The sequence below is a fragment of the Microtus oregoni genome, unplaced genomic scaffold (assembly GCF_018167655.1).
Source record: "Microtus oregoni isolate MIOR12 unplaced genomic scaffold, Mior012 000021F_ref0000039, whole genome shotgun sequence".
Lineage (NCBI taxonomy): Eukaryota > Metazoa > Chordata > Mammalia > Rodentia > Cricetidae > Microtus > Microtus oregoni.
In genome coordinates, this window is record NW_024543080.1 from 18,259,424 (window position 1) to 18,275,244 (window position 15,821).

Below are 15,821 nucleotides of genomic sequence, written 5' to 3' on the forward strand. Positions count from 1 at the left end.
TGTGTTTGACTACCACTATTCTACTTTAACAAGATACCCAAAACCAGAAAAACTTTCCCTGAAAGATGTATATACAGTTGATACCAAAAATTTAATATTCCTAAAGCCACACTGAGCTAACCATCCATGAATTAACTCATTTATAGAAAAGAGCTGCTATTACTACAAATGTATGTAAAAGCTGTATGCTATCTTGAAAAAAAAAATTTTGTCTTGAATCCCAATGGCAGCTAGCACAAGGTACTTATGCAAAACTTCTTACTTGACAAAACTTTGCAATTTTTGTATATGCAAACGCATGGAGTGTGTTGGTGCACGTATACGTATATGGGAAGAGAACACACACCCAGGTGTGGAGACCAGAAGAGGACATCAGGTGAGTCAGCTAGTCTGTCAGCCTGAAACAAGCTAGAGTCACCTGGGAAAGGGAGCCTCAGCTGAGGGACTGCCTCCAGATCACCCTGTGAAGCACTATCTTGATTAGTAATTGCTATGGGAGGGCTCAGTCCACCAGGAATGGTACCATCCATGAACAAGTGGTCCTAGGGCATACAAGAAAACAAACTGGGCAAGCCAAAGGGAGAAGCACTACCAGGAAGTGTGGCTTTGATGGAGAAAGTGAGTCACTGTGCAGGTAGGCTTTGAGGTCTCCTATGCTGAAGCTACACTCAGTGAAGTGACACAGTTGACTTCCTGTTGCTTGTGGCTCAAGATGCAGACTCAGCTCCTTCTCCAGCACCATGTCTATGCACACCACTATGCTCCCTGTCATGATGATAATGGACTAAACCTCTGAAACTATAAGCAAGCCACCCAAATAAATGTTTTCCTTTATAAGTGTTGCCACAGTCATGATATCTACTCACAGTAATAGAAACCCTAAAACACCCTTTCTTCCTCAAGTTGTTTTTAGTCACGATGCTTTATTTATCATGGCAACAGAGACAATTAAGACATGAGGTTTCTTGGTCCAGCATTCTTCCTATTCCCCTGAGAAAGTCTCATTCACTGAACTTGAAGCTGGCCTAATGACCAACAAGCTACAGTGATTCTCCTGTCTCCACACACATCACAGCACTGGGGTTATAGCTCCCAGACCCTGGTTATTTATATATTTAATCTATTTATGCAGAGATCAGAGGTCATCTTGTAAGGATCAGTTCTGTCCTTCCATCATGTGAGTTCGGGTCTGAACTCAAGTTTTCGTGCTTTGTAACACTCACCCTTACTTGCTGAGCCATTTTACCAGACCCTGGCATTATGGCTTGTTACATGAATGAACTTGAATCCTCATGTTTACATAGCAAATGCTCTCACCCACTGAGTCATCTTCCTAACCCGCCCACCACACAAAATTTCTTTTTTTTTTTTTTTTTCGAGACAGGGTTTCTCTGTGGTTTTGGAGCCTGTCCTGGAACTAGCTCTTGTAGACCAGGCTGGTCTCGAACTCACAGAGATCCGCCTGCCTCTGCCTCCCGAGTGCTGGGATTAAAGGCGTGCGCCACCACCACCCGGCTTCAAAATTTCTTAAAAATAATAAAGGATGAAAAGATAGGATAACAACCAATCTGAAAGCAGGAAAATATATTATATTTTAACAAAGTATCTTGTCTCAAATATCAGAGAAATGATGACCATGCTAAAAGAAAGATCAACTTGGAACCTATTGTTTTTGAAGATAAAATCTTACCTTCCCTTGAAGACATTCAATCAAGTGACCAATGGTCATCCGAGAGGGGATGGCGTGGGGGTTTATGATGATATCAGGAGTGATGCCTTCACAGGTGAAAGGCATATCCTACAAAGAAAATTTTAAGAGACTTAAAGATACTGGAATCTCTCAGAGACATAGCTAGAGCTCACACTATTCAAATGACTCTGTGTCTTATTCTCTTCAACATGGTAGGTTAACAAACACTAAAATTTAAAAAAAAAATCAAGTTACAGAAAACTTTAATTAATTTTTAATACAACTCTGGGCTAGGCCTGAGAAAGACCAAAGGCACCTACCTCTTGTCTATACTGAATACCACAAGTGCCTTTCTGACCGTGTCGGCTAGCGAATTTGTCTCCAATCTGTGGAATTCTAACGGAGCGTACCTGATTTCACACAAGAATAGGTTAGAACCTGAAATGCAATTACTTTCTAAAACAATCTTCATGAATAAAGCTATACTTACCCTTATTTTACAAAATTTATATCCTTCCTGGTTGAGAGTTACCATAACCTGGTCCACAATGCCTGTCTCGCTCGTTCTGAGGAAAGTGCTACAGTCTCTCTTGGTGTACCGACGGTTGGTGCTCTCCAGCTCATCCTCATTCTCAGGCAGGGTGACTGTTTTGCCTATGATAACATCATCTCCTGATACACGAACCCCTGGAGCTATCAAACCATCATCATCCAACTTGTCGTAAATGGCATGCCTCATACCTGTGAGGAAACAGACAAGGACTTTTCTTAAAAGAGACACTAAAGAAAAGTATCTAAAATGCCACATAATTCCCCCAACAAGCATGAAAAACCGCATACATAACTATGTTCCAAATCAGTGATAATTCAGAGGAAATTGCTAATGCCACAAATCCTGTTCATTACTGTCCTTATTACAAACTCTATAAACTTCGGCACTCTGATACCAAAATTAAAAACAACAACAAAAATCTACTATATCTGGGCATGGTAGCACATGCCCTTAATCCCAGCACTCAAAAGGCTGAAGCTGACAGATCACTATGAGTTCAAGGTCAGCAAAGACTACAAATCAAAATCCTTATTTCAATGTGACCATGGGGAGGGAATGGGTCTGTAGTGATGGATCAGCAGTTTAGGTCACTGGCTGCTCCTCCAGAGGACCAAAGATTGATTCCCAGAACCCACATGGTAGCACCTAAGTATCTGTAACTCTAGTTGGATGCCCTCTTCTGACTTCCATAGTTATTAGTCACACACGCAAGCAAAACACTCATACACAGCCAGGCAGTGGTGGAACACGGAGAGTTTCAGGACAGCCAGGCACAGAGAAACCCTGTCTCAAAAAACAAAACAAAACATACACAGAAAATAAAAATAATTAAAAGAAGCAGCAGCAGCCAGGTGGTGGTGGTACACGCCTTTAATCCTAGCACTTGGAGAGGCAGAGGAAGGTGGATCTCTGTGAGTTCGAGGCCAGCCTGGTCTAGTTCGAGGGCAGGCTCAAAAGCTACAGAGCAACCCTGTCTCGAAAAAACAAAAACAAAAACAAAAAGGAGGAGGAAGAGGAAGAAGAAGAAATTCAGTAGAAAGCCAGATTTCAGAGACACATTTCCTGGAGGCTTGCTTAAATGTATAGCCATTGTTACATAAGAGAAAATGCCTGTGTCCTTTACATATTCTCCCAGAAATCATTAGCTGTGCTCCCATCCCCCTCCGCCTCAGACAAGGTTTCTTGGTGTAAAAGTGCTGAAACTCACTCTGTAGACCAGGCTGGCCTCGAACTTAAGTGATCCACCTGCCTCTGCCTACCAAATGCTGGGATCAAAGGTAGGTGCCTACCAAATGCTGGGATCAAAGGTAGGTGCCTACCAAATGCCCGGCTGAGGTGTGCATCTTAATTCCACAAACACCCACTTATGGCTACACAGAACCACCCAATTTGTATTCAGTAAAAGAAAGAATTTAAGGAAAGAAAACACACTATACCTTCCCACTATACTATCAGGAGTCAAACTGTGGCAGACAACCCATTTTCCTAGGGCATCCTATCAATCCCCTGAGAGTACCTTTTAAATACCTTGGGAGCAAGAAGAAACAAGAACCGCTAGATAGCTTTTCACCATTTCTAAATGTTTAGCAATATTTAGCTGGTAAATCCCACAAGCCTGCACCACAGTTCAGGAGACACTGAGGAATAGGAACAAAGAGCACAGAGAGATGCAGCTGGAGGCGTGGCCCTAAACCACACAGCCTCTCTTGCTTTCCTAACCTGTCTTCCCCACAGACTGTAGGGAGGAAATATCTGAAGCCAGAATGCTCTGAAGCCTGAGCTCTAAGAGAACGGCAGGATACCCACTCCCACATTACAGAGGGACGGTGGCACAACCTGGCCACACTGCACAGGCATTTACAGCAAATCAACTGTAAGCACCACAGTTTGATGTCGGTGTCTCTTACCCTGGCATGTTTCACGGGTCGGCTTCTCAAACACTTCTTCTTGATCAAATCCTTTTTTAGACTCCTGTTCTTTGTATGATCGGTAGAAAACAGACCTAAAAACAAGAGTTCCAAAGGTGATTTCTACTTTCTTTTAGTAAGAGGGCTTAGATTACAGCAACGGTATTTCGCTTAACTGATATTTGGGAGACAATTTGAACCAAAAAACAGGGACAAAAGTCACTATGTACTAGTGTCAAGGTTCAGTCCTAAATGGGCTTTCCATGGAGCCTCTGACTGACAACTGTAAACATTTGCCATCGCAGGGGAGATCAGGAGGGACTCAGGTAAGTCCAGCTCCCAGAGGCAGAGGTCCTCTCATAACAGGACTGAGCAATGCCCAGCCCAGGTCTGCTTAGGTATCTCCACTGAGGCATTTTTATATGAAGCCATAAATGTCCACGCTTTAGTCCTAGTGCTAGCCTATAAAATTACAAAGGGGGAAATTTTTCTCTTCTAAATTCCCTGTATTTCAAGCAACCTTCGTATGCTACATATTTAAGATGAATCTTTGCATCAGTAAAATAGAGAAAACTAGGAAGTCAAATGTGGTGGGGCACTTTGTAATCCCAACACTCAGAAAACAGAGGCAGAAGGAGTACCATGACATCAAAGTCAGCCTGGATTACATAGTGAGTTCAAGGCCAGCCTGAACTATACAGTGAACAAACAACCACAACTGTATAGAGAACAAACACAAATATAAAGAAAATGCACCATAATTTTATGAGTTATTTTGGAATTCTAAGGTTTATTTTTATTTCTTCCTTAGATGTTTCTGCATTACCTAAATGCAAATATATTTGCTTACAACAGAAAGACATTTAAAATATCACATCTGAAACCCAGAGACACAAGAACCACTGTCTGGAGCTGTGTGACACCAACCAGGTCTTCTGCCTTTGGATTAGAACAGTCAAGCCCATTTTTAAAAACTGTTTTAAAAAATCTATTTTCACTATATCTGTGTTTCCACAAATTTTACCAAAAGCTGACCTGAAAAAGCCTCGATCCACAGCTGAACGATTCATGATAACGGAGTCTTCTTGATTATAGCCCGTGTATGAAGCAATAGCCACAATTGAGTTGATTCCTGCAGTACATGGAATAACACACATTAAGGACCATCTGGGTGGCAGGAAAATCCATCCTTTATTTGAAATCCATTTTCTTCAATCGTATTTGTCACAAATGCTTGGATGTTTCTATTATGGAAATTGTCAATGTCTATTCCTCCCTGAACCTCTGCTAGTGAAACTGTCACTCCCAGTGACTCCATCCTTACTATCAGTAGTTCTACATCTAAGTCGGTTTGTAGTCAGAGTGCTTCCTCGATCCTCTCAGGAACTCTGAGTCTTACACAAAACAAGTATTGTTCTCATGGGTCAAAGGTACGTATGTACGACTCTGAAGTGTATAAGCAAAGAACTCAAGCCTGAGACCCTTGTCTCCTAATTTCTAGTTGCTGTTTTTGATTTTGTTTTGTTTTTTTTTTTTTCAATACAGGGTGTCTCTGTAGCTTTGGAGCACTAGCTCTTGTAGACCAGGCTGGCCTCGAACTCCCAGAGATCCACCTGCCTCTGCCTCCCAAGTGCTAGGATTAAAGGCGTGCGCCACCACTGCCCAGCTCTAAATTCTAGCTTTAAATATGAAACTGGTCTTACCCTGCTGATCTCTCCTACTTCACCGCAGCTTGCTGCGGTCTTTCCAGCCACAATTAATTCTTAGTACACTCAGGGGGAGGCTGAGGCAGGAGGATCACTGAAATTCAGGAATTTGAGAACAGCCTGTATAACATAAGACCATCTATCCTATCTTTTAAGAGTATAGGGAAGGAGGAGAGAGGAGAGGGAAGGAGAGAGTAGAGAGAAGAGAAGGAAGGAAACAGGAAAAAAGAAAGAAGGTCAGCATATGGCTCAAAGGATAAAGGCACTGGCTGTGCAAGCCTGGCAACCCGAGTCTGATCCTGGAACCTAAGTAAAAGGGGAGGAACTGACCCCACAAAACTCTCCTATAATCTATACGCATGGCATGATGTGGCACCCACACACAGTATGATAAATAACAAGAGATTGATACTGTATAAAGAATTAAGAAGCCAGAAATGGTGGCCCATAGTTTAGTCCCAGCACTCAGAAGGCATAAGTAGGAAAATCAGTCTATGCTACATAGTGAGCCAGCCTGTTCTACAAAAGACTTTTCTAGAAAAGAAAAAAGTGTTAACACAGCATAGTAAATTAAAGTACTAAAAAGTGTTGAAACTGAGGGAAACACCAGACCTCATAGGACCATGGACCAAATAATTAATACTGTGGAAATGGCCACACTACCAAGGGAAAGCTACACAGTCAGTGCCTTACCAACAAAAGTCCCAGGGGCATTCTTCACAGACCCAGGAAAAGCAATCTCATCATTCATTTGAAAGCACAAAAGACCCCAAACAGACAGAGCAATCAGAGCTTAAGAAGTACTGCCTGATTTCAATACTGCAGAGCCAAAGTAACAGAAGCCGCAAAAACTCAGACACACAGATCACTGGAAGGACAGAGCACACACAACTACAGCTATCTAATTTGGGGGGGGGGGGGTTCTGTTTGTTTTTTAAGACAGGGTTCGCTTTATAAACCTGACTAACCTGGTACTCAATCTGTAAACCAGACTGGCCTCAAACTGCATGACCTCTGCATGCCTCTGCTTCCCAATTGACTGATGTCCAGCTAACAACCATCTGTAATCCCTGTACCCAGGCACCTGACCCTTCTTCCTGCTTCTGTGGATACTGCATAAATGTGGTGCACAGACATACATGCAGGCAAGACACATAAAGTAAGTAAATCTTCAAATGATTCAAGGACCTCAAATGAGTTCCTCAAACTCAGAAACTGTTTCAGGGGATTGTGGAGAGTACACTTATCATATCAGCACAGGATGGCTTTCTGAATAGGATTCCAATCACTCAGGAAATATGGCCAATAATTCCCTGCAAAGGGAACTGCCAATCAAACGAAGAAATGAAGCAGCTTACAGAGAGGGACAATCTTTGCAGCTACACACACCACAGAGGATTAGACTCTAATCTAAAACAACTAAACGTCACAAAAAGAAGCTAAGCAGCGTTCTTAAAGAAAAAAATATGATAGCTAATAAACTTTTTTTTTTTCCAAGAAGGGTTTCTCTGTGTAGCTTTGGGTGTTCTGGAACTCACTCTGTAGACCAAGCTGGCCTCAAACTCCCAGAGATCCACCTGCCTCTGCCTTTCGAGTGCTGGGATTACAGGCATACACCACCACTGCCCAGCTATGGTATGAAATCTTAATCTTCCCAAACACTTTCCCTTGAAGTGTCTTAAGCACGGGAAAACCTTTAAAACCAGAGCAAACTGAACACACCTGCTGGCAGCTCTCTAAAGCGTAGATATTCCATAGAACGCGTAGTCACAAGCGGTTTCTGGGGATAATAGAGGACATGGGCCAGGGTGTCCATCCGAACATGGAAGTTGGTGATATAAACTCCCATAGCCTGCTTGCCCATAGCAGACTGGTATGTGTTTCTAGGAGACTAATGGTAGAAACAAAAAAGCAAAACAAACAAAAAAAAAGACAATGAGAATTTAATAATAACAAAAACTAATAAATCGGAAAAATAATTGGTTAAAAAGTTTCTGACTTTTTTTCTCAAAGACAGATAAGAACCACTGATGCCTCAACAAAACAAGAGCAAGATACTGTGGTCCGAGTGGGAAATGCAACTACAGTCTCAGGCATTGAATACTTGGTTCCCAGTTGATGGTGCTGTTTGGGGAAGTTCAGCTTTGAGAGGAATCACTGGGAACCGGCTCTGACATTTCAAACCACATGCTATGCCCACACTGTGCTCTACTTCATACTTTTGGGTAAGGGTGTGAGCTCTCAGGTTCCTGTTGCTCTGCCTCTGCTCCTCCAACAAGGACTATTTTGCTCTCTGGCAGCAGAACCCAAAATAAACTCTTCCTTAAGCTGCCTTTGGTCATGGGATTTTAGCACAGGAACAGGAAAGCAGCTAATACACACATCAACTGCTGACTCTGTAAGAACTCACACCTTCAGTAAGATTTCACATGAATTCCTACACTTATTACTTCCCCAATTCCTTGCAAATCAGGACAGAAGCACGACCAACCTGGTTATGATCAGGAAAAGGAATAATAGACGCACAGACGCCGAGAATCATTGATGGGTGAATCTCACAGTGGGTGTACGTGGAACAATAAGCTACTTCTTTCTCTTGTAAATCATCTGGAGTCATCGCAAGCATCACGGTTTCTTCTTCCAGGGTATCAATATATTCTACCACCCCACTGGCCACCAGATCCTGCCAACTAAAACCAATTCACTCAATTTCCTGAAACACTTTAAAACAAAGTCTACTAATTAAAAACTACTCCTACTTGTGTTTGTACTAATACGAGAAAAATTCAGAGATACATGCTAACGGAAAAAAAAACTACACAACACCACACACAGTTAAACTATACCTATTTACTTTGTTTTAAAGGCCTGTACTTGAGCAGTGGGGTGGGAAGTAAATAAAACAGAGAATGAGGTCTGGTGGAATATATATCCACCCATTACTCCTATGTGTTTGTGAAAAGGACATTATAAAAAACGATGGCAAAATTGATAAGTATAAATTGAGAGTGTTAACTTTTTTAACTATACATGTTATTTTACAATATATAGACTTATAATACTATTAAAAGTAAAATTTGAAAGGTTTACATCTTTGTTATATTTCTTATTTATGAAAGAAATGGTGGCTTACTATCTATACTCCGTTATGGTAAAAATAAAACGGCATCGTTCCCTGAGTGGCTGCAGAGGGCAGTGGGCCATGAGGGGCAGCAGATCCCGGGCAGGGAACTGCATGGCGGGTGAGAAACCTCGGCGGGATAGCCAGTCCCTCAAGGAACAGCAGCTGTGGCGGGTGAGAGACAGAGACAGATAGGCACGCCATGCAGAGAAAGTGGGTATTTATTTAGTGGGTTATGGAAGGGAAGGGGAAAGGGGAGAAGGAGGAAGAGCAGAGAGAGAGAGACAGAGAGAGAGGAGGGGGAAGTGGAGAAGTGGGGAAAAGGGAGAGAGGCAGAAGCTGCCTTAGGGAGAGAAAGAGAGACAGAAAAGAAAGACTCAGGCTAGAAGCTGAAGATCAGCTTGCCTGGACAGGGGGAGAGAGTGGGCAGGGCTTGTCTCTTAAAGGGACAGGACAGATCACTACACTCCCCATACTCAGGAAGTTGAGGCAGAACGATCAGAATTCACTATGTGTTCCAGGTCAGCCTGGCCTACATAGGAAGAATGTTCCCCAAAAAATATATTATTCACATGTACTACGTACTGCATTACACAAGTTATTTCTCATTAAATTTTAACAAATCAAAATGTTTTCACACTTCAATTCATATCCAGTAAGTCCACTGTAAAATTAATAACAAAAATAAGAAAAATGAGCACAACTGCTTATGAAGGCTTCTCCTAGGGCACTGGAAGCATTGTGAACGGGACAGTGACAGTGGCTGTGCAGCCTTGTGGTTAAACTAAAAAGCACTCAATGGTCTACTTTTCATCTCACTCCACAAACTTACCTGTAGTTGTTATATTCTCTCTCTTTCAACTGGTCAATGTGTCTCTTCTTCAAAAGCAGTTTTTGTTTTTCCACAATCAGAAGTGGTCTACAGATACGGCCTGCATCCGTATAGATCCGAATCTCCCGCTCTCGAATATCTCTAATCATAGAAACCTAGATATAAAAGACAAAACAATCTCATGAACTTTCACTTCTTTGTATGATTACAACTCAGCAAAAAATACAACTACCTGGGCCCATCACTCAGGAAGCTGAGTGGAGAGGCTCACTTGCTCCTAGAAGTCTAACACCAGCATGGGCAAATGAGTAAGACTCCATCTCCAAAATAAGAGTTGGAGCCGGGTGGTGGTGGCGCACGCCTTTAATCCCAGCACTTGGGAGGCAGAGGCAGGCGGATCTCTGTGAGTTCGAGACTAGCGTGGTCTACAGAGCTAGTTCCAGGACAGGCTCCAAAACCACAGAGAAACCCTGTCTCAAAAAACCACAAAAAAAAAAAAAAAAAGAGTTGGAAAGGCTGCTCAGCAGCTAAGATCACTTGTGCTATTGGAAAGGACCCAATGGTGACTGACAACATCTGTCATTCCAGGTCTAAAGGATCTTGTGCCCCATCTGGCTTCCACAGGCACCAGGCACACATGTGGAACACATACATACATGAAAGCAAACATTCATACTTGTAAAATAAAAGTGCTGAGTGTAACAGGTCTTTCTTTTACATCACTAGCTCTTTCTTTGGTACCATAAGTCTGATTTCCTCCAAGCTGGGCTGGCAAATCCTCCAGCCTCAGAGTCTTTCCCAGAGTTCCTATCTCTGCCCCGAAGTTCTACCTATCCTCTTCTTGCCTACTTATTGGCCATTCAGCTCTTAATTAAAATAATTAGAACATGCCTTAGGAAGGTGAGGAAGGACACAGGCACATCTTCACACAGCATACAAAAAAATTATCTGCTGGGCGGTGGTGGCACACGCCTTTAATCCCAGCACTCAGGAGGCAGAGGCAGGCGGATCTCTGTGAGTTCGAGACCAGCCTGGTCTACAAGAGCTAGTTCCAGGACAGGCTCCAAAACCACAGAGAAACCCTGTCTCGAAAAAAAAAAAAATTATCTGTGGAGGCCAAAGGTCAGAGAGTTTGGGACTTGATTCTAGTTCATTCTAGGTTGTTGGTCATTCTACCTCAAAGCAAGCTCCCTTCTAGTGGTAAATCAAAGAGTTCTGCTCTCTCAAGGCTATAGTCAACAGGTGTGGCTAGCTGCCAGACCAAGTGTTCCTGGAATGGGAAGTAGTTGGTTCTGGCCTAAAACAAAAGTCTAAGGATCCAACTAAATTCTGGTTCCCTTTATGAAAATTTGCCTACAGAGTGTTTGGTCCAGGGTATGAGTCTAGGTTGTAGCCTGTGACTTTCAACTGGTATGTTAATGCAGTCTTTTGTTTTACTCCTACCTCTGGGGGTCAGGGGTATATTAAACTGTTGAAAAATTAAACACAGGCGAATTTTCAGTATTCACTGAAAAAAATCCCTTCTGATACTATTCTATATATTTCTGAGTTTTATTATTTTCATTCGCATCTTCGTATTCTTTACTATATTTCTAAATTCCCACGCCTCCACTCTAGAGAAAGGTATTTTGTCAAGGCTGCTCCCCCACCCCCGACAATATCCCAGCAGCTGAGGACACACACAGCTCCCACAGCTCAAGGGTGGAGAGCTTGCTTCAGCATGTGTGAGGCCCTAGGTTTGCTCTTCAACACTATACACATGCAAACTAAAAATTTAATAACAGAAGTAAAATAAATAAAACTACTAAACTTGAGGTGAACCAAGTATCGAACAGAATAGATAATTCTTCATTACCACTGACAATCGATGTTTTAAAAAGCCATAATTATAAAACTCACGAGTGAAAAAAAATAACCCTAATTATTCAGATGAATAAATCTGGAAGGGTACGCAAGTCAATGTAAAATGACATATATAAAAATTTCTTATTTTAGATTTGTTTACTTGTTTTTCTGTTTATTTTGTTCTTATTGTTATGTGGCACTTCCGGGTTCCAGGGCCACACATGTGCAGACAAGCACTCAGGCAGAATACTCAGCCATCCCAGCATGCTGCAGCTGCACTTATGTAAGCCCGTGAGCTCCGTCATCTGCGCTAGGCAGCCTTTAAAAGCTGAAGGCGCCATCTTCAAGCTCTCTTTCTGCACACCGACTTCCCCAGGCCTGTTCACCTGTCTCTAATAAACTCGTAAGTGGGTTTGTTGCATGCTTCGTTCTCACTGCATGAAGTAATTTCACTTATACTAGAGAATGAGCCTAGGGCCTGGAATATGCTAGGCAAATGCTCTGCCAATGAACTACAGTCTCAACCCTTATTTTAGTACTCTACTCATTACATGTATTTCCAAGGAACTCTTTATACAGAGCAGGCTGGCCTTAAACTGAATACCAGGATTAAAGGCAGGCACACCATATCCAGCTACTGCTCTGTGTTAACCATAATTTCCCATTTATTCCAAAGCCTGACTTCCTCACCTAGCAGACAAATGGCTTAAAATTCACTCAGAGAGTTCGAGTATTTGAAATATGAGCATTCTGAATTGAAATATGCTACAAGAATAAATTTTACAGACTCAAAAGATACTAATATATTTTAAAACAAAAAACATTACACTAGCGATTTTATATTGACAATGTTTGAAGGGCAACATTTTGGATATATGTTAAATAAAACAGTGTTAAAATGGTTTCATTTATTTCAGCTTTACTTTTTTAATATAACTAGTGAAAAATTTTAATTGTGTATGTGGTTCACACTGTATTTCTACTGGATGGTGCTAGTCTATACTCCCAAGAAAATATAAAATATTTTGAGAAAATATGGAATATAAGATTTATGAATTATTAATAGCACTATAGAAATTGAAGTGCTTATATGTAAAGAAGTCAAAAACAAACTCTATTTCCAGTAGATTACCTAACTCTAACATATAATCTTAGAAGTCAAGGCAGATGGTGGTGGCACCCACCTTTAATCCCAGCACTCAGAGGCAGGCAGATCTACAGGGCTACTTCTAGGACAGTCAGGGCTACACAGAGGAACCCTATCTAGCAAAAACAAAAATCAGTGACTAGAATAAGTTAATTGCCCAAAAGTTAATTGAAAACTGGGTCATATTCCCCATAAAGTTACTATTAAAAAAGTGAAAGCAAGGCCAATGTGCTTACTCCAAAGTCTAATGACCTGGGTTCAGTCCCCAGAACTCACTTGACAAACAAGAACACTGACCCCACAGCTGTTCTCAGACTTCCATATGCACTTCAAGGTACATACCACATGTGTACATGCACAGATACAAGACGGATAAATGACAGAGAGAGAGAAAGAGAGAGACAGACAAGCTTTTCTTTAAAAATAAAGATAATAAAAGGCAGGCAATGTCTTAACATCAGCCTAAAGTATTAGCCTACAAATAATGACAACCACAGAAGTCCAGTTCAAGAGAGTTTTCACTGATCCTGTGTCATCTCTACAGATCTATACAGCACACCCTTTCAGCTAGTTACAAACTCACTTCAAACTGGAGACATAGCTCGGTGGAAGAGCACTTGCCTATATTAAGCAAGGCCATGGGTTCAATTGTCAACACTGTAAAGAGAGAAAAAGGAGATCCTTACTTCAGATACAATGATGTCCATCTGACGCCGTAACTTCCTTAGAGTGTTCATGAGCTGTTCAGGGTCTTTATGGATTCCAACCCAGCAGCCATTAACAAAAATCTTAGTTGCACTAAATGACAAAGCAAAAGCACTCTATATTTAGCAGTTCTGTACTAAGTACAACTTAACAGTTAGCAGCAGTTTAAAGAGAAAACTCATCTATACACACTCGGCAATAGCTGCAGGAGAAATTTCTTCTAAATTTTCCATGCTCCATTCTTCTAAGAATTCCAAAATTGGAGAAGGTTGAGATCCAACTGAAATATAAGCCATCAGGGCTAAATTCTTCACAAGTCCCACAGCATGGCCCTAAGGAATAAGCCACATAACTATTAACATGGATTTTAGATGTCTATACAAATTGTTTCCTACAAACATTTTACTTTCAATTTGGCTTCAGGTATACACTTAACTTTCTAAGAAAAAGATTACAAAACAAATCTTGATTTTTAAACCATGATGCGTAATTAAATAAAAAGTTTCTTGAGGTGACTACGACGTTCAATTAATTTTAAAAAATGTTTCTTACCATGCATCAATTACAGTTCATTATGACATTTTCATATATATAAAAGATCTACATTTTTAAAAATCTTTATTTTTAATTCAGGGTTGGGGGTGTGCACAAGAATTTAAGGCCCAAATGGCCAGAAGAGAACGTAGATCACCTGGAGATTAAGTAGCAGGCAGTTGTGAGCTGCCCGACATGGGTGCTGGGAACCAAATTCGAATCCTCCGCAAGAGCAGTGCAAGCTCTTAATCTCTCCAGCCACTACACGGTGTATTCTGATCATATTCAATCCCGTTCCTCCTCTCTTGCCTCCCTCCCATTACTAATCCCCTCTTCTTTCCAAAGAGAAAATGACTTGTATTTTTGTTTTGGGTGAGCCAATGAGCTCCATGGGGCTGCTTACAGACCCGTGTGCCCACGTGCAGTTTACCTGTGGCTACACCACTAAAGAAATGTCTCCCTGCCGCCATCAGCTACTGTCTTCCTTAGCAAACTTTTAAACTGAGCATTACCCACAATGAATTACCTCTGGGGTCTCAGCAGGACACACCATTCCCCACAACGTATTGTGCAACTGTCTTGGCTTCGCTAGCTTGCCGTCTCTACCAATCGGAGAATTTAACCGACGCAGATGAGAAAGAGTAGACGCAAAAGTCAGGCGGTTCAATACCTAGAAAACAAAGGAGCAAATCTTAAAATCTGAGTATACCCATAATCAAACTGTCATAGTGAAGCAAAATTCTTTTTTTGTTTTTTTCAAGACAGGGTTTCTCTGTGTATCTTTGAAGCCTGTCCTGAAATTAGCTCTTGTAGACCAGGCTAACCTCGAACTCACAGAGATCCGCCTACCTCTGCCTCCACAGTGTTGAGATTAAAGGCGTGTGCCACCACCATCCAGCAAAGTTCTATTTTTTATAATTGAGTATCTTTGTCTTTAATCTTTTCTTGGATAATCTTGTTTACATCTATAACTTAAATATTCTTCATTTTAGCAGTGATAGCATACATGTGACATACAATTCTAGGCACCCTATCACAGGGCTCAAGACTACCTATGACCCTAGCACCAGAGAACCTGGCCCTATCTTCTGACCTCCACAGGTAGGTACACACAAATAAAAATAAAATTTTAAATTTTTAAAAAGCTACTTTCTCAATATTTCTCAGAATTTATTCTATCAATACAAAACTGCTGTAATCCAGGCCCCAATTATTTCTCACCTAGTCTACTGAACAATCTTCCTGTTACCTGTCAACATAAAGCCAACCTTGCAAATACACCCAGAAGACAAAAATGATGTTACCCCTACACACCCCCGCCCCAGCTGTTCTCCGCTTACCTCTCCAACAGGTTTTCCTAACCTTCCCCTTGATTTTAAAGTCGTGAGCTGCTATAGCTCCCCATATACACCACTCTTTGATGGGTCTTCCTTTTGCTCAGGATGTTAAGATGCTTTTCTACAGCTTCTCTGTGAGCTGTTATTTCTGCCATCCTCATTTCCCAATGTGCTTCAGCACTGAGCTCAGGTGCTCCCAACAGCCTTTCCGAAACCTCCCAGGCTCAATAAATGTCTTTTGTCAGCATCCCCAGAATAGGTGTATGTAACCTGCTGCAATTCTTATAGAGCTTTCTTTTAATTATATCTACTGCCAACTGCAGACAGTAAACTGCTCTTTGAATCTTTAAGGGGCTGGAACCTGGCATATCACAGGGCCAAAGGCAGTTCACTCAGCTGGATTCAACATGTAGCATTCACTATACTCCAACTCATACTCTCTAA

At 41.5% G+C, this 15,821-nt stretch overlaps 1 protein-coding gene across 1 annotated transcript in view; it reads right to left on the reverse strand.

Annotated features, from left to right (window-relative positions):
* Polr2b (RNA polymerase II subunit B) overlaps positions 1 to 15,821 on the reverse strand; it is a 32,906-nt gene that overhangs the window by 4,501 nt on the left and 12,584 nt on the right. Inside the window, exons 11-21 of the mRNA XM_041671199.1 lie at positions 14,567 to 14,710; positions 13,699 to 13,838; positions 13,488 to 13,599; positions 9,810 to 9,964; positions 8,348 to 8,546; positions 7,579 to 7,747; positions 5,186 to 5,282; positions 4,151 to 4,245; positions 2,181 to 2,431; positions 2,011 to 2,100; positions 1,691 to 1,798 (exon numbers count right to left, since the gene is read on the reverse strand). Coding sequence (XP_041527133.1) covers positions 1,691 to 1,798; positions 2,011 to 2,100; positions 2,181 to 2,431; positions 4,151 to 4,245; positions 5,186 to 5,282; positions 7,579 to 7,747; positions 8,348 to 8,546; positions 9,810 to 9,964; positions 13,488 to 13,599; positions 13,699 to 13,838; positions 14,567 to 14,710 — 1,560 coding nt within the window. The remainder of the gene's footprint in view (positions 1 to 1,690; positions 1,799 to 2,010; positions 2,101 to 2,180; positions 2,432 to 4,150; positions 4,246 to 5,185; positions 5,283 to 7,578; positions 7,748 to 8,347; positions 8,547 to 9,809; positions 9,965 to 13,487; positions 13,600 to 13,698; positions 13,839 to 14,566; positions 14,711 to 15,821) is intronic.